Below are 19,383 nucleotides of genomic sequence, written 5' to 3'. Positions count from 1 at the left end.
ATGAGAGGGTGTACACCTTGAAAGAAAGATCCAAGAAAAGACAAAGACAGTCCCCAAATTCTTCTTTTATTCTGTATTACATCAATTGGCTTCTTGATACAATACAGAAACTCTAAAGTTTAGTTAAATAACGTGCTTGGATTTTAGAGGAGGAAAGTCAAATCCACCTCTAAATCCAGCATTGGTTTAATTGAATAGGGACTAAAAAAGAGAAATAGAGTTCTCTGAGAGACAGCTATAAAGTTTACCATATGGCAGGTTCCTTTTGTTTGATGGTTATAGCTACCTTCTCTTCTTAAGTATCTACCCATGGAGTGTTCTTTGCCTTCTGGAGATGAGTTTTCCTGTGAAGATAAAAGCAAAACACTTCCCTTTCCTTTAGGAGGTTTCTATTTAGTTTATAAGATATACCTTAGTAGAATACCTGTCATTTCTCCTGGTCGAGAGGTTTTTCCTTTTCCACTCGAATCTTGATCAACTTTGATGGTATCCAAAGTTTTTCTTCTCCTGTGGAAATCAATGCAAAACCCTTACCCCAAAGTAACACATGTCCTGGTTTCCATACAGAGGTTAGTACATCTTTGAAGTATACCAGCTGATTCAGTTCAGCAGTTTTCTCCGTAGTCCAGTGTCTTTCTGCAGCTGTTTGTCCTTTCTCATTGGCATTAAGAAAGTTTAGTGTTAATAAAGCATTATGCAATCTATGTTTGGGGGGTTTAGACTTCCAAGCCTGTCTATTGAGCATCTCCTTAAGTGTTCTATTAGATCTCTCAACCACTGCTTGTCCTGAAGGATTGTGTGGTATACCGTAACATGCTTTATGTTATAATATTTGAAAAATTGTTCCAATTTTGTGGAGACATATGCTGGAGCATTGTCAGTTTTTATTGTGCAGGTATACCCATAACTGCCATCACCTCTAACAGGTGTGTAATAACAGAATCAGCTTTTTCAGAGTTAAGAGCAGTAACCCATTGGAACCCTGAGAATGTGTTTATAGTATGATGCTCATATTTCAAATTTCCAAACTCTGCAAAGTGAGACATCCATATGCCAAACCTCATTTCTCCGAATTCCCTTAGGATTACAACCTGCTGGCAATGGAGTTTGATTATAAAAGGAACTAGTAGGTCATTTTCTCACTATCTCCTTGGCTTGTTGCCAAGTGATGGAGAAGTCCTTTTTCAAACCTTTGCTGTTTACATGATGTTTCTTCTGAAATTCTGAGGCTTCTAGCACACTTCCAATTAATAAATGATCAATCTCATCATTGCCTTGTGCTAGTGGGCCTGGCAGACCTGTATGGGATCTGATATGTGTAATATATATAGGATTACTTCTGTTTCTGATAGTTTCCTGTAATTGCAAAAACAATGAGGTTAATTCTGTATTATCAGGAACGAATTCTGCAGTCTCAATGTGTAACACAACTCTCTGCGTATTGGGAATCAGTAACTATATTAAGAGGTTTTGTAAAATCCATAAGCACCATGAGAATTGCATATAATTCTGCCTTCTGTACAGAAGGACTTTCTGTATGGACTTTGAACTACTTTACTTACCTCATCTGCTTTATAACCTGCCTTACATGCAGGACTCACAAGAAAGTGACTGCTGAACTTACAGAACAATACAGTACTGAAGGGTACTGCTTAGCCAATGGCTTAGGCTTCTTACTGGCTAGCTCTCTGTTAATTATTAATCATAACTATTAATCTGTATATCTCCACGTGGCCCTGTTTTACCAGGGAATGCCCAAGCATCCTCCTTTCCCAGTGGCTACATGGTGTCTGTCCTTTGTCCTTCTTTTCCCTGCCTCTTTGTTCAGAATTCCCACCTAGCTAAATCCTGCCTATCCATTGGCCAAAACAGCATTATCATCAACCAATAAAAGCACCACTTATTTACAGCATACAGAAGAACCTCCCACGTCAATAAGTCTAAATTATTACCTGAAAAGAAATGGGAATGTTAAAATGGAAATTGTCTCCTCAAAATTTATATGAATTGTTTAGGTGGTAGAACTAGAAATAATTAGACATGTGCTTTTGTTTCATAACTGGTCTTTAATAAATGGCAGTGTTTTGAATTAAAAATATTGCTTGCTAGGCAAAGACTTTTAATGGGTATTTTAAAATTAGACCCAATGGTTGATTTCTGACAACAGAAAATGCTAACACTGTTGAATATTGTATTCTAATTCTATTCTTTTACCACCACTAAACCTGACATGTGTCTCTTTTTCAAATTCAGGTGAAAAGGATTCAATGATTTTTGACTGTACTGAATGCTATGATCCAGTTACTAAACAATGGACAACTGTTGCTTCAATGAATCACCCCCGCTGTGGCTTGGGAGTATGTGTGTGTTATGGGGCTATCTATGCTTTGGGTAATTATGCTGTTTGACTTAAGAATAACTGATATTAATTAAGTTCTTGGGATCTGACAATTTTAGAGATGTTCTTTAATGACATAAAAAAATTGCATCTAGATGTAGGGCTGGAAGAGGCAGGATAGATGGTAGTTCAAAACCAGCCTGGTTTACATAGTAAGATCCAGGCCAGGGAGAGCTGCATAGTGAGACTGTGTCTTGAAAAAAACAAGTGAGTCTTTTCAGCTTTGTAAATTTCTTTCTTTCTTCCTTCCTTTCTTTCTTTCTTTTTTTTTTTTTTTTTTTTTGAGACAGGGTCTCACTTTGTATCTCATGCTGCCCTAGAAACATTGAACTTGCCATTTTCTTGCTATAACTATAGGTGTTGGCTGTGATACATGAATGAAGGGAATATTTTCAATTTCAAAAATTGGAGAATGGGCCAGCATTCTGTTACTAGCACTCTCAGGGATTAATGCAAATAACCCTTCATGAGTTTCAGGCCAGCCTGAGATACATTGTATCTCTCTCAAAATACAAAACAGTATCACCTAAGTATCAGAGATCATCACAAAAGAGGGGATGGAAAGAATGTAGGTCCGTTTGCTATGAGGCTGTCTTTAGAAATGTCAGAAGATACACCATAAAGTCTAACCAAAATGGCTGCCTAAACATGAGCTGAACAAGGACACATCAGTAGTAGACAGCTAACATGGATGCAGAGAAGCCCACGCGCCTCAACTCTATACAAAGAATTACCAGCAAAAAAAAAAAAAAAAGAATTACCAGCAACCTAGAAATGCTGAGAGAGGAGAAATAGTCTTCTATTTCAGGTAGCCCATCCCTGATCCCAGGAGGCAGAGGCAGGCGGATCTCTGTGAATTCAAGGTCAGCCTGATCTATAGAGTGAGTTCCAGAACAGCCAAGGCTACACAGAGAAACCCTGTCTTGATAAACCAAAAAAAAAAAAAAAAAAAAAAAAAAAAAAAAAAAAAGATTTTTTTAAAAAGGAAAGAATGAATGAAAGAAAGAAAAGAAAAAAATAGTTTTGGGGTCAGGTATATTAGTGTTTTTCTTTCTTTTCTTTTTTTTTTTTTTAGGTTTTTGGAGACAAGATTTCTTTGTATAGCACTGGCTGTCCTGGAACTCAGACCCTTCTGCCTCTGCCTCCTGAGTGCTGGAACTGAAGGTGTGAGCCATCACCACCCAGGTGTGAGGTGTATCTTTAATCCTAGCATTCTAGCTAGGTAGATGCAGGCAGATCTCTGTGAATTCCAGAGCAGCCAGGGTTATGTAGTAAAACTGTTTCAAAAATTAAAAATAAAAAAGTTTTGGAAAAAAAATCATTTCTTGGGGCTGGAGAGATGGCTCAGAGGTTAAGAGCACCGACTGCTCTTCCGGAGGTCCTGAGTTCAATTCCCAGCAACCACATGGTGGCTCATAACCATCTATAATGAGACTTGGTGCCCTCTTCTGGTGTTCAGATATGCATGGAAGCAAAATGTTGTATACATAATAAATAAAATCTTAAAAAAAAAAAAGATGAGAGAAGGCTGAGGTGATGGGGACATAGGATGTCCAAGTTTGCCAGGTGTTCATCACTTGTCCCCACCCAGCCCATTAAAAAAAAAAAATCATTTCTCATACTAAGCTAAATTTTTTTCTTTGTTCATTTTACTCTAATGAGCAAATCTGAACTTTACTCATAATTACATTCTGATTTTTCATGTCAGCTTGGACAGATCACCTATCTGGTCCATATAGACTCATCTGTAATATGAAACAGTTAAATTAGGTGGTTTCTAAACTCTTTGTCATAAATTAGATTCCTTTATCTCAGAAATTATTATTTTTTGTTTTGTTCCAGGTGGGTGGGTTGGAGCTGAGATTGGCAATACCATTGAACGATTTGATCCTGATGAAAACAAATGGGAAGTTGTTGGCAACATGGCTGTGTCTCGCTACTACTTTGGGTGCTGTGAAATGCAAGGTAATGCTTTTATAAGATATTTTTTTCTGTTCAGTTACCAGCAATACAGTATTTATCATTTGGTATATATGTATTTATGTACGTGTTAACTTAGAATTGGCCTTGATTAGAATAATAATTTTGAAGATACAGAAGTCATGTTAAAAAATAGTTATGGAACAGGCCACCCCGGCATCTGGGCCATGGGCAGGCAGGCTATGACCACTGTGATCACCAGATAGATATATAGTGGAGAAATGGGAGAGAAGGAGAAGCAAAGTGGTTCACGCACTGTGGAGAGAAGCAGAACTGAAGACACAGATGTGATGAGAAACAGGTTGGTGTGGGTGGCCTGCACTGCCACCTGGGGCCAAGTGATGTCTGCGCCTGTGCTACAGCAGCCAAGGGCCTTGCCTGGTGCCCCGAACCTGCGGGAGCTCACACCCCGATGTGCTGTAGTCACCAAAGAACCTGAAAAGATAGGGTCAAGAGGCACAAAGAACCACAGCAAGACAGGTCTCTGATCAAGCTGTAATTTTTTATTTTTTCACAGGGTCCTTATATAGGGGTGCCAAGCGGGGAGCTTGACAGGCAGGGAGAGGTCGTTTGAGGCTGCTTGCCTGATAACCAGACTCAGGAATGTTCCTGTGTGTGAGTCCTTGAAGGAAAGTGGGGAGTCCAGGATGCTTGTCAAGGTTGGACAGCGCGGGTGTCTAGATAGGGGCTGAAAGGGGAAATGTTAGCTGGGTTACAGAATGCATGGGGGAAGGGTTGCTAGGCAACCTGACCTTGAAATGTTTCTTTCTTTCTACAAGCTACTTCTATGGGCACAAATGCTATGTATCAGGAGGGAAGGATTGAAGACATCTATTCTTTTAACATAAGGGGTTATTCTTAAAATGCTGGCAACTTTCTCTGAAGCAGCCTAAGTCTCTTACAGGTCCAAGGTTATTTTTGCCATGGCTCCCGACAGCCTGGGTCCATGGCCCTCCCACACCTGGGATCTGTGTTGATGTCTGTGGCCCAAGTTACCTGAGAAGGCCTACAGTTGTAAATGGAAGTTTCTGTTCCACCCCATCCTGCAGCCATTCAGTCCCAAATCATATTAATTATAAACTGTTTATCCTATTGCTCAGGTTTATTACTAACAAGCTCTTACAACTTAAATTAACCCATAATTGTTATCTATGTTTAGTCACATGGCTTGGTACCTTTTCACAGTATGGCATTCTCATCTTGCTTTCTCTGTGTCTTGCTGGTGACTGTTTCTGTGCCTTCCTCTTCCCAGAAGTCTCCTAGTCTGGTAGCCCTGCCTTTACTTCCTGCCTGGCTACTGACCAATCAGCATTTTATTTAACCAATATGAATGACAAATCTTTACCCACATCATACAGATGCTTGGTCTGGGCCTGAGGCCATATTGATGTATAAGGGCCATGCTGCCACGGGGCTACTAATCTGAGTTGTCTGTGCTGCCAGTCAGGGCCATGGTGATGTCCTTGGCCTTACTGCAGCTGTAGTCTGTGTTGATGTCTGAGGGTTTGTTACCATTGGGAACCACGGGAGAGCTGGATTTGATAGCATGGGGAAGGGAGAGCTGGCCCTGACCCTTGCCTGAGGGGGTTGGTCCTGGTGGAGGCCTGGACTGACTAACTCAGCTACCACCCAGGCCTATATACAAGGCTTTGAACTGGCCAGCCTCATCTACTCCACCTATGATCTGCTGGAGCAAAGGGACAGGTCCAGAATCATAGCCACAGGATTTCCACCACTCAGGGCAACAGCAAGATATCTAAGAGAAGTTTTGGTGAAAGTCCAGTATTGATGGTGTACACAGTATAATAAACATTTGCAAATAAAGCTGTTTTGGCAAAAGAGTACCCTATGTAACATATTGCAGCTTCCAAGGCCACTAGGACAAATGAATATGTGATGGAGAGGAGGGAAATACAGAGGAGTGAAGTTTTTCTCTATGCTGTGGGGAGGCTACGAGGGTGGAAGGCAGACATAGAAGGACTGGTAAAATAGTGGGATTGGGGTACATGATATGAAATACCCAAAGAATCAAAAGGAAATTTATGAGAAAAAAAATATAGTTTTGGGGAGCCAAGCATGGTGGTGCATATCTGTAATGCCAGCACTTGGGTGGCAGAGGCAAGCAGATCTCTGTGTATATGTGTATATATATTTTTGTATAAAATTCTATGTATAAAAATAGTTTAAGATCACCAGGCATTGGTGGTGCATGCCTTTAATCCCAGCACTCGGAAGGCAGAGGCAGGAGGATTTCTGTGAGTTCAAGGCCAGCCTGGTCTACAGAGCAAGTTCCGGGACAACCTCCAAAGCCACAGAGAAACCCTGTCTCAAAAAAAAAAAATAGTTTAAGGGGGTCAGGTGGTGGTGGCACAAGTCTTTAATCCCGGTACTCAGGGGGCAGAGGCAGGCAGATATCTGTGAGTTTGAGCCCATTCTGATCTCCAGATCAAGTGCCAGGACAGCTAAAGCTACACTGAGAAACTCCGTCTCAAAAAGCCAAAATAAATAAGTGAATGAATAATAAACAAACAAACATATGAAGAAATAAGTTTGAAGGGCAGACAAGACAGCTCAACAGGTAAAGGAACTTCCACCACATCTGACTCAAGTTTGATTAATGGAACCCATATGGTAGAAGGAGAGAACCATCTCCTGCAAATTGTCCACTGAGCTCCACACATGTGGTATGGCATGCACACACAGGTACACATGAACACACAAACTAAATAGGTATAAACTAAAAAACTAATTGAGGCCCTATTTTCACAATGTATTTTAAGGTTGTTATTAAAGGATTAGTGCCAGTAATATAGAAGTTCTCACTTTAACTTCTTGGGTTACTGTCATTTTGTTTCTGTATTGCTAGAATAATTTTCTTGTAATGAAGAAAACTAAGTTAAAAACTTAGTATGATGGTGCATACCTTTAACTCTAGCACTTGTGAGGTAGAGTCCAGAATGGTCTAAATAGAGAAATCTTGGCTCAAGAAACCAAACCCAAATAAGTAAATAAATCCATCAGATATGTGCTAGAGAAATGGCTTAGTGGGTAAATGTGCCTGTTGCCAGCTCTGACAACCTGAGTTTGATACCCAGGGCCCAAATAGTGGACTGCAGTTGTTGTTGTTTTTCTTCTGCTTCTTCTTTAGGGGTCTGTTACCCAGCCCCCAAATAAGTACATGGAGACTTATTCTTACTTACAAACTTCCAGCCTTAGGTTGGCTTATTCTAGTCAGCTTTTCTTAAATTATCCCATCTACCTTTTACATCTAGGCTTTTACCTTTGTTTATTCTATATACCTTTCTTTCCATCTTACTCCATGACTGTTTGGCTGGGTGGCTGGCTCCTGGCATCCTCTTCTCCTCCTTCTCTAGATCCTCTATCCTTCTCTCTCCTGGCTATTGGCCATTCAGCTCTTAATCAGACCGATCAGGTGTTTTAGACAGGCAAAGTAACACAGCTTCACAGAGTTAAACAAATGCAACATAAAAGAATGCAACACATCTTTGCACCAATAAACAAATATTCCACAGCATAAACAAATATAACACATCTTAACTAATATTCCACAACAGTGAACAGTGAGAATTGACTCCCGTAAATTGTCCTCTGACCTCAACATTTGTTACATGGAATGCAGAGCCAATTTATCATTCTTTGTTGAAACTGTAGCCACCAGTAAGTGTTCAAATTGGTTTTATACCATCTCTCTTTTACAGATACACAGACAATCACACAACTAAAATGTTTTATTAAAAAATAAGAAAATTAGGCCAGGCAGTGTTGATGCATGCCTTTAATCCTAGCACTTGGGAGGCAGAGGCAGGCAGATCTCTGTGAGTTCAAGGCAAACCTGATCTACAGAAAAAATTCCAAGGTAAGTTCCAAAGCTACAGAGAAACCCTGTCTGGAAAAAATACAAAAACAAAAAAAAGAAAGGAAGGAAAAAAGAAAGAAAAGAAAAATTAGGCCCGGCAGTGTTGACGCACTCCTTTGATCCCAGCACTTAAGAGACAGAGGCAGGCGGATCTCTGTGAGTTTGAGGTCAGCCTGTAGGCAAGAGTAATGAAGTCCACATGAGCCTGAATAAAAGGATATCAAATATTTATTTGGGGAACACTCATGAATAACAATAAAGATAGATAATTGCCTAGGTCTTCTGGCCTGGGGGCACTGGATGCTGTGTTTTGATCTCCAACCATCAAGGAAGAGAGACATCATGCTTCTTTTCCCTCTTATCAGTCCACCTGTAGCCCTGAAACCACGCATTTAATGGGCCTGTATCCCAAAGGCTGTTGGCTGAATGAGTTCCTACAACACCAGCCTGGTCTACAGAGTGAGTTCTAGGACAGCCAAGGCTACAGAGAGAAACCCTGTCTAAAAAAATAAAAAATAAATAAAAAAAGGAAAATTTCAGATGGTCAGAAGTAGCTGTTTAGTAAATGTTTACTGTATCTTCCATTATTGTCGTTTTTCTCTCATATCAACACCTAAGTTATTTTCCCAAAGTAGGGAGAAAGTACCAAACCAGTTTATTTTTTGGTATGTATGCAGTGTTCTGCTTGCATGTAGGCCTCCAGGCCTGAAGAGTGAACCAGATCTCATTACGGATGGCTGTTAGCCACCTCTCTAGTCTGTATTATTACTAATTTTTGAAAGACAAGGGTCTCACTATGCAGCTATAGTTGTTGTCTTGGAACTCACTATATAGACCAGGCTAGCCTTAAACTCAGATCTGACTGCCTATGCCTCCTGAGTGCTGGGATCAAAGGCCTGGACCACCATAGTTGGCCTATTTCTTTTCCATAGAAACTGAGCACAAATCTTCTGTTTTTCAGGTTTAATTTATGTAGTTGGAGGAATCAGCAATGAGGGACTAGAGCTTCGTTCTTTTGAAGTTTATGATCCACTTTCCAAGCGTTGGTCTCCACTTCCTCCCATGGGAACCAGAAGAGCCTATCTTGGAGTGGCAGCACTCAATGACTGCATCTACTCTATTGGAGGGTGGAATGAGACACAAGATGCCCTTCATACTGTGGAAAAGTACTCTTTTGAAGAGGTGGGTTGGATGATTTCAAATGTTTAGTGTCTTATTTCCTTTCAGTACCTGTTAGATCGGTAGTGATCTGTTCTCTTTCACTCTGAAGTTCTGGCTAGAGTGTTGTAAGAGGTTGAACCATCTCAGCTGACCAATTTGGAATTGTCTTGAGCAGTTTTAGTCCAAAGCCAATCCTTGAGCGGTGTTTATTGGCTCAAAGGCATCATTATAAACCAGGTTGTGGGGCCCCATCCTCTTTCTGGAGACTTCAGAGATTGCTGTTAGGAAAATTCATTGTTCATTGTGGAAAACTTAAACATTACTAATATCAAAATGGAAAGTTTAAATTTTTGATAGATCTGCATTCAAAAAAAGTTACCAGCCAGGCATTGGTGGTGCACACCTTTAATCCAAGCATTCGGGAGGCAGAGGCAAAGGATCTCTGCAAGTTCGATACCAGCCTGATCTACAAGAGCTAGTTCCAGGACAGGCTCCAAATCCACAGGGAAACCCTGTCTCGAAAAACCAAAAAAAAAGAAAGAAAGAAAGAAAGAAAGTTACCATAGAGATGAAAATAAATATGGGGAGAAGTAGAATTTTAAGGGGATAACAGACCTTTGGCAACAATAGTCCCTAGATTTTTGGTTTTCTTTTGTCCTACACCTGGTGGCTCTTCTGATATGAAACAGAAACTCTGAAGTTTTCTTTTAACAACAGGCTTGGATTTAGAGAAGAGAGCCACACTCCAACTCCAAAGCCAGCTTTGATTTTATTTATTTATTTGTTGGTTTTGTTTTTTGAGACAGGGTTTCTCTGTGTTGCTTTCTCTGTAGACCAAGCTGGCCATGAACTCACAGAGATCCACCTGCCTCTGCCTCCCAAGTGTTGGGATTAAAGGTGTGTGCCACTACTGTCTGGTTCAGCTTTGATTTTTAAATTAGTCAGGACTACAACTATTCTGAGAAGTAAAGAGATATAGATGTTTAAGTAGTGAGATTTTACCCCACAGAGAATATTGGTACCATAGGTCAGATTTCTCTTAGCTTGGTAGGTTTTTTTTGCATACCTTTCCCTTCATTAGATGTCTAGATGTCCAAGGTCTTTTTTTTTGTTTTTTGTTTTTTGTTTTTTTGTTTTTGGAGACAGGGTTTCTCTGTGGCTTTGGAGGCTGTTGTCCTGGAGCTAGCTCTTGTAGACCAGGCTGGTCTCAACTCACAGAGGTCCTTTGCCTCTGCATCCTGAATGCTGGGACTAAAAGCATGCACCACAACCACCCGGTGTGGTCTTTTGATTTCCTAAAGATGGGTATTTCTGTTTTCCTGTAAAGACAAAAACAGAACCCTGCCATGACCCTTGTGAGTTGTCCTTACAACTTGTAGGATCGTCACACCAGTGGATGAGCTGTCTTTTCTCCTTATCAAGAGTCTTCTCCCGTTCTAACAGAATCTTAATTAATTTTAATGGTATCCATAGTTTTTCTTCACCTGTGGAAACAAAAGTGAAACCTCTTCCCCAACGTAGCACATATTCTAGTTTCCATTCTGAGGTCAACACATCTTTGAAGTACATAGGCTGATTTAACTCAGAAGTTTTTTTCTGTTGTCCAATGTCTCTCTGTAGCTGTTGTTCCTTTATAATTAGCATTAAGAAAATTCAGGGTTAATATGGCATTATGCAACCTCTAGGGGTCTTGGTTCCACCTCCCTGTTTATTAAGCATTTCTTTTAAAGTATGATTAGATCTCTCATACTTGTAATATGCTTTATATTATAATATTCAAAAAACTGTTTCATTTTACTAGAGACATATGCTAGAACATTGTCAGTTTTAATTTGTGAAGGTATACCCATGATGGCCATAACTTCTAATAGGTGTGTAATTATAGAATCAGTCTTTTCAGAACTCAGGGTAGTTTCCTGAAAATATGAAATCCTGAAAATATGTCTATTGTATGGTGTATATATTTTAATTTTCCATGCTCTGCAAAATGAAATCATCCATTTACCAAATTTCATTTCTTTGCATACCTTTAGGGTTACTTTCTGCAGGTAAAGGAGTTTGGTTATAGAAGGAACAAGTAGAACATATTTTTACAATTTCCTTGGCTTAGATGGAAAAATCCTTTTTTAAACCTCTGCTATTGACATGGTGATTTTTTAAAAAGAAATTCTGAGGCCTCCAGAGTGCTTAATAATTGATCAAGTTCATCATTACCTTGTGCTAGAGGACCTGGCAGACCCGTATAAGATCTGATGTGATTATATATATATATATATATATATATATATATATATAGCGATTCCTATTCCTGATTATCTCCTGTAACTGTATAAATAAGAAGTTAATTCTGTTTCATCAGGAATAAATTCAGCAGTTTCAATGTGTAAAACAACTCTTTCTACATATCCAGAGTCAGTAACTATATTGAAAGGTTCTATAAAACCCATGAGTAGCATAAAATGGCATACAATTCTGACTTTTGCACAAAGTTGTAAGTGCATTGAACCACTTTGCTTAAATTTCCTGATTTATATTCTGCCTTACCTGATTTGTTTGCATCAGTATATAACATAGAGATTGGTGTTTTCCTTACAATGTGTGGAAGGATCCAAATGGTTTTTTTTATGAATTTAATTCTCTCTGCCAGGTGGTGGTGGCGCACGCCTTTAATCCCAGCACTTGGGAGGCAGAGGCAGGTGGATCTCTGTGAGTTCAAGACAAGCCTGGTCTACAAGAGCCAGCCAGCCTCCAAAGCCACAGAGAAACCCTGTCTCGAAAAACAAAAACAAAAACAAACAAACAAAAATAATTCTCTCACTTTTGGGATAATTGTTGCTAATCTGTCCCAAAAAGTCAAAGCAAGGTCTTTGCTAGTATTCATTATCTTTCCATAAAGAGGAACTTCCCTCATTAGTTAAAGGTACTATAATTTCTGCATGCTCCATTCCTGTCAGTTGACAGTCTTAATTTTCCTTTTAAATCAACTCAGAAATCTTTTCCACATAAGTCTTTAGTTTCTCATTCTGTTTACATGGTAGGAATATCCATTTCAATATAATATCTTCCCTCTGCATCCAAATCCCCAAAGGGGATTGTCTAGAGGGTAATATAACCAGAATGCAGTTAAGCTTTGGATCTACAAGATCAACATGTGCATCTTGTGATTTCTTTTCCACCAAAGCCAATTCTCTCTCAGCATCAGCGATAATTCTCTTGGACAGTTTAAGTCCTTGTCCCCTTCTAGGATCTTGGCCAGATTATTCAGTTCATATTTTTCTACTCCAATAGTGGGCCTTAGATAGGAAATGTCTCCTAGCAATCTTTGAAAATCATTAAGAGTCCGAAATGGATCTCTCCTGATCTGTACCTTCTGTGTTCTAATTTTTTCTAGACCTATCTTATATCCTAAATAGTTAAAATCTCCTCTCTGTATTTTTTCAGGAGCAATTTGTAATCCCCAGTGAGGCAAAACTTTCTTTACTTCTTTGAACATGTTTCCTAAAGTGTCTGTCTTTGAATCAGCCAACAAAATATCAGCCATAGTTGAGCATTGGTAGTCCCAGCACTCAGGAGGCAGAGGCAGGCAGATCTCTGTGAGTTTGAGGCCGGCCTAGTCTACAGGGCGAGTTCTAGGACAGGCTCCAAAGCTACAGAGAAACCCTGTCTCAAAACTGCCCCCTACCCCAAAAGATATCATCCATATAATGGTGAATTATATATTGTGGAAACTGTATATGAATTATTTCCAACAGTTTTTACATATAATATTGGGATGGGGTGGGGCCATTTAACATTCCCTGTGGGAGGACCTTCCATTGACATCTCTTGACCAGCTGAGAGTTAATGTAAGTAGGCACCATGAAGGCAAATTTTTCCCTTTTTCTTTCAAAAGTATAATGATGAAAGTCTTTTAAGCCAATAACTATAGTAGGTCATTCTGCCAATACAGGTGGGCTTGAGCAAGCCTTGCATCAGGTATCTTCGGTAACCACCTCTTTCTTCCAGCTCTGGCCCTGGTCAGCCAGCAGTATGTGCATGACCTCAGAGCACTCTGGAACTGGGAAGTAGACAATGGTGTTTGGTGGCATGGCTGAGGTGTAGACGGACAAATGGCCTAAGTACTGTATAGACAGTGACAGATCTTGGGCACAGATGCCTTTTCATCTTTTCATCTCCTTGAGCACTGGACTTTGCTCCATTAGACTTCCTCACAATTCTTTCCTCAACTGTACATTTTGCATTTTTCCTTGCCTATGTGCTCCTTTTCCATTGTAGATCTGCATAAGCATGACTACTAGTAACCACACAACACTGTCAATACTAAGCTGTCTTGAAATCTCTGCCAATTCCAACAATCTAAAACTCTTCAACTTAGCCTCTGGATGAAAAAAAGAAATAAAAAAAGAAAGGACATGACTGTTCCTAGGTATGGTGGAGAAGGTTTGTTGTAGATAAAAGGGAGAAGGTAGGTAGAGGCAGAGACATCTGGAAGAGTCCAGAGTGGACATGACCAGACTGACCTGAGTTAGGGTGTTGAGGGGGGTACCAGGTGCAGCAGCCAGAAGGCCACTAGTCCAAAAAAGTGTGTAACCAAAATGTCTGGATTATATAGGGAAGAACCTCTGGAGGAAGGGCAGCCCAACTCTGGGCTGGAGAATTCAGGGGTATGCCAGCCATACTCTGTAACAGGTAGGGACTGTGGGATGCTAGGAGAACTTGTTGGCGAGTGCTACTTTGATGTGTTAAATAAGTACCTCAGACTTTTGTCCTGGGTTTGAAACTTAATAGCCTGTAGCAAATTTTAAGGACAAGGATAGAAAGCAGCTCTATTCTTCATCAACATATCTCAAGAATGGTCTCTTGGCCACTTATTAGTACATTCTTCCCCTCAAACTTTTTGGGCAAAATCAACATAATTTACATTGCTTTCAGCACCACTGTCTTACATGCTCCTACTAGTATGGCCATTAAACCCAGCTTAAAGCATCCAATAGCTGAGTCACAAAGTCTTCCATATTTCTCTAACAAACAGCATGGTCAGACCTATCACAGCATTACCTCGCTTTTTGGTACCAGCTTCTGGTTTAGTCATTGTTTTATTGCTGTAAAGAGACCATGATCGGGGCAACTCTTATGAAAGAAAGCATTTAACTGGGTTTTCCTTACAGTTTCAGAGGTTTAGTCCACTATCATGGTGGAGAACATGCTGGTATGCAGGCGGGCAGGTGCTGGAGCAGAAGCTGAGAGCTACATTCTAATTCATAGGTGGTGGGGCGAGTGTTGAAACCTCAAAACCCACCTCTAGTGACACACTTCCTCCAACAAGACCACACTGTTGCATGATTAAATAAATGACCCAGAGACTGATATTGGGGTTCAAGCTTTTAGCTGAAAATGAGAAAAGCAAAGTAGCTGCCCACTAGCTCTTACCGCTACCTCAGATTGAAAGGGCTGATCCTGCTGCCTCTCGTCAGTGTAGCTAGTCTGAATGTCTTCCTATCCACCTTGATACTGAGCCTTTCTATCTTCAGTGTGGCTGGAAAATTAATGCCTCCTACTGAATACTGAAGACCCTGCTTCTATCTTTTATACCCCTCTAGTACTGGGATTAAAGGCATGTGATCTGTTACTCTTTTAGACTGATTTAATCTCATGTATCCCTTGGTGGCCTTGAACTCAGAGAGATTCCTCTTCCTCTTAATCCTGAGTCCTAGGATTAAAGGTGTGTACAACCACCTCCTAGCTTCTGGCTGCTGGGATTAAAGGTATGTGCCTGGCTTCTATGGCCTGTGGCTGACTTTGCTTTCTGAATCCTCAGGCAAGCTTTAATAAATCATTATATATCTCACCACACCTCCTAATCCTTCTAATCCTTTCAAATATTACCATTCAATGATGACGAAACACTCAAAAATGTCAACTTATGGGGGCCATTATTATTCAATCCACCACAGGTAGTAAGTCTTTTTAACTGCTGAGCCATCTCCCTAGCCACCTAAATAAAAGTCTTGAAGAATCTTTCAAAAATAAAAAGCCTTTTAATATATAAGCCTTTTTTCCCTTGGGATTTTATCATCTCTTTTTTTTATCATCAGATTTTTATCATCTATTACTTACTGGCATTTCATAGACACAGGTTCTCAGAATGCTAGATTAAATGACTCCTAATTTACTTTTAAGATTTTATTTATTCATTATGTATACAACATTCTGCTTCCATGTATATCTGCACACCAGAAGAGGGCACCAGATCTCAATACAGATGGTTATGAGCCACCATGTGGTTGCTGGGAATTGAACTCAGGACCTCTGGAAGAGCAGTCGGTACTGTTAACTGCTGAGCCATCTCTCCAGCCCCCAAATGACTCCTAATTTTAAAACTGATTTATTTTATTTGCAAGGGTGTTTTGCCTGCATGAATGTCTTATACCACATGTATACAATGCCTGTAGAGCCCAGAAGGAAGTATTAGGTAATGAGGAAGAAGAATGGAACCCAAGATAGGTTATTAATTGGTAACATATTGGGAAATATATATACTCACATGAGGAATCAGTAACCAGATTTGGCACTCCGAGAAGTCTGGTCCCAGATGCTTCCCAAAGCTGGCAGAACCAGAGAGCGAGTGCCCAACTCCTCCTCGTCCTTTATCCCACACCCTTCTCCATACCTGTGACCAGGCCCAGGCGTGGTCAGCAGTACAGGTAATCAGGGTCTCAGTACAATTAGGTACTCTGGAACTGGAGTTACAGACTGTTGTTAGCATCATGTGTGTGCTAGGAACTGAGCCTCAGTTCTCTGCAAGACCAGGCAGTGCTTTTGATCACTATCCCTCTCTCCAGTCCCTCTATATGGTGGCTATGTCATTACCTGATCACATTTTATAGTCAGATATGTTTAACTATTCTCTAGACTGTTTAATCAGGCCTGCCAAAAAGTTCATTTTAAAATGTTGTATATACTTAGTTGAATTGTTTGAATTTAAACATGTAAAGTCTAGAATATATTTCTCAGAGATTTTATTATCATTTTATGACACTATTAATGTTAATTCTTTTCTCACTTTATTTTACTAGGAAAAGTGGGTTGAAGTTGCTTCAATGAAAGTGCCTAGAGCAGGCATGTGTGTTGTGGCGGTCAATGGTCTCCTGTATGTTTCTGGAGGCCGCTCTTCTAGCCATGATTTCTTGGCCCCAGGTACCTTGGACTCAGTTGAAGTTTACAACCCTCATTCAGATACATGGACAGAAATTGGTAACATGATCACTAGTCGTTGTGAAGGTGGTGTTGCTGTACTATGACACACAAAGCATAAAAGCACAGGAAACATTTTGAAAATGTAGGTTTTGACGTTTTGTAAATCAAATACATATTTGTGATATGACCCTTTTGAAGATTACATGTATTGAATAGATAGATAAGAGTGATTTTTTTCTGAAAATTTGAGTAAGAATGGATATGAAATATATCTTAATAAAGAACGCATACAAATTTTCAAAGCTTAGAAACAATAGAATTGGTATTTATGCCCTACTCAGTTATCAATAGAATCCTAGTTGTAAAAATTGTTTGCTAGAAACTTCTGGGAAATAGTGCCTTTGGCTATTTCTCTAGTGCAGTTCAAGTTGTAACATAGCCTGTATACAATGTAAGAATAATCTCCATGAGACAGTGTCAAGATTTCTACTTCGTGATTGGTGAGAACATAGTTTCCATGGTGTCATTTAACCTACAGAGAAAATCCAATGAAACTGTCCTTCAATGGCAAGAGTTTTCACTATCCCCAAGCACTAAACTATTAGGAAGGACATAGTAAATATGTGGGGTTTTTGTTGTTGGTTTTTGTTTTGTTTTTGAGACAGGGTCTCTCTACATAGCTCTGGAGGTCCTGAAGCTTTCTATGTAGACCAGGCTGACCTCAAACTCACAGAGATCTGCCTGCCCCTGCCTCCCAGTTGCTGGGATTAAAGGCTTATGCCATTATGCACAGCAATATCTAGCTATTTAGATACGTAAGTTTCTGCTTTTGGTAGTTTGAGACGATTTTACCCACTCAAATTTTTTGTTTTGATTCTCTTGTGTTCTCACAATCAAGGTGAAAGGTGAAAGTTCTTTATAAAATTAGTTTTACTTTTAAAATTTTGTGTATGTGTCTGCTTGTCTGTATGTGCACCATGTGTATACATATGCCTGCTGAGGACGGAAGAGTGTGTAGTATACCCTGGAACTGGAGTTACAGGTGCTGTGAGTTGCCTGATGTGGGTGCAGGGAATTGACCTTAAATCCTCTTAAAGAGCAGCAAGTGCTCTTAAATTTTGAACTATCTCTGTATTCCCCTTGATGACAGGTTTTTGTTTTTGTTTGTTTGTGTTTTTTTGTGTGTGTTTTACTTGTAGTTTTGTTTGGGATTTGGCACCATGAAAGTTGTGAACTGCCATGTGGGTGCTGGGGTCTTCTGGAAGAGCAGCCAGTGCTCCTAACCTGAGCCATCTCTCCAGCCCCTTGATAACAGCTCTTGAATGAAATAATCTGTAATGGGTATATAATCACCCAGGCATTATTATGTGTTTGGAAGTTTCTTCTTTATTTTCTAGAGTCACCAATATTATCTATTTAATTTTAGGAAGAGGGACTTTTGTTAGATTATTAAGCTTTGTTTAATTTACATGTATTGTACTTGGGTAAGCATATGTAAGTATAATGCCTCTGCCTGGCTTGGAAAAGCTGAATTGTAATTACAAATTTTTTGTTTTGTTTTTTGTTGTTTTTGTATTTGAGACAGTCTCACTATGCAGCCTAAGTTATCCTTGAACTCTCAACAGTCTTCCTGCTTCAGCCTTCCAAGTGCTGGGATAACAGGCATGAGCCATCATGCTTGGCTCTGTAGGTATAGTTTTGATGATCCTTAATCTGAAATCCAAAAGCTTTTAAATGCTGATATCTAATGCAAAAAAAAAGTTTCAGGTTTTGGATCAATTTTAGATTTCTGATTTTCAGAATAGGATGCTCAGCTGGTAAATGTTACAGAAAATAGTCTAAAATCTGGTGTATTCTGAAGTCCAAAACACTTCCAGTCCCAATCATTTCAGACCTTTATCAGGGATTTAACATGTACCCTTTTTTGTTTGTTTGTTTGTTTGTTTGTTTGTTTGTTTTGTGTGTGGGGGGAGGGGGGTTCTTAGATAAGCTGTTTTTGGTGACACACATTTGTAACTCCAGATCTTGACGGTCAATAGGATTTTGAGGCCAGCCTGAGCACTTCTGACTTTATAAGCATCTTATACATAATTCCTAGTTAAATATATATTAAATTATAATATATATTGCCTTGTGCAATTTCATTTGGAAATACACTTACCTCACTAATATATCAAGATAATTAAAGTGAAAAATAGTCAGATATTGATTACTAAAAAAGATATTAAGCCTTAAAAAAGATTTTATTTTTATTTCAGGTGTATAAGTATTTTGTCTGTGTATACTATATACATTTGGATCACATATATGCCTAGTACCTATGGAGGCCAGAGAAGGGTTTTGGATCCTCTGGAACTGGAGTTTACTAATAGCTGTGAACCACCATATGGGTGCTGGGAATGGAATTCCTATCCTCTGCAAGAACAGCCAGTGTTCTTTTTTTTTTTTTTTTTTTTTTTTTTTTTTTTTTTTTTTTGGTTTTTTCGAGACAGGGTGTCTCTGTGTAGCTTTGGAGCCTATCCTGGCACTCGCTCTGGAGACCAGACTGGCCTCGAACTCACAGAGATCCACCTGCCTCTGCCTCCCAACTCCTGGGACTAAAGGCGTGCGCCACCAACGCCCAGCTTCCTAATAATCACTCTTAAGAATTGTTTTATGCTGAGTTCTGAGGCTATGATTACTGCTTTTATTTTTGCTAGCCAGTCAGAGCACATTATTAAGAGTTTGAATGCTTTAGGTTTAACTGGCTGCCTCAAGGTTATGGTTTCTC

General features: G+C 39.6%; 1 protein-coding gene across 1 annotated transcript in view; it reads left to right on the top strand.

Moving 5' to 3' along the window:
• Window positions 1-16,915, top strand: part of Ipp (intracisternal A particle-promoted polypeptide) — a 31,410-nt gene extending 14,495 nt beyond the window's left edge. The window contains exons 6-9 of the mRNA XM_027402551.2: window positions 2,254-2,391; window positions 4,241-4,363; window positions 9,217-9,437; window positions 16,493-16,915. Coding sequence (XP_027258352.1) covers window positions 2,254-2,391; window positions 4,241-4,363; window positions 9,217-9,437; window positions 16,493-16,717 — 707 coding nt within the window. The 3' untranslated portion in view covers window positions 16,718-16,915. The remainder of the gene's footprint in view (window positions 1-2,253; window positions 2,392-4,240; window positions 4,364-9,216; window positions 9,438-16,492) is intronic.
• Window positions 16,916-19,383: the final 2,468 nt, after the last annotated feature.

Source organism: Cricetulus griseus, chromosome 2 (genome assembly GCF_003668045.3).
Source record: "Cricetulus griseus strain 17A/GY chromosome 2, alternate assembly CriGri-PICRH-1.0, whole genome shotgun sequence".
In the NCBI taxonomy this organism is placed as follows: domain Eukaryota; kingdom Metazoa; phylum Chordata; class Mammalia; order Rodentia; family Cricetidae; genus Cricetulus; species Cricetulus griseus.
This window is presented reverse-complemented; position numbering and strand designations above follow the sequence as displayed.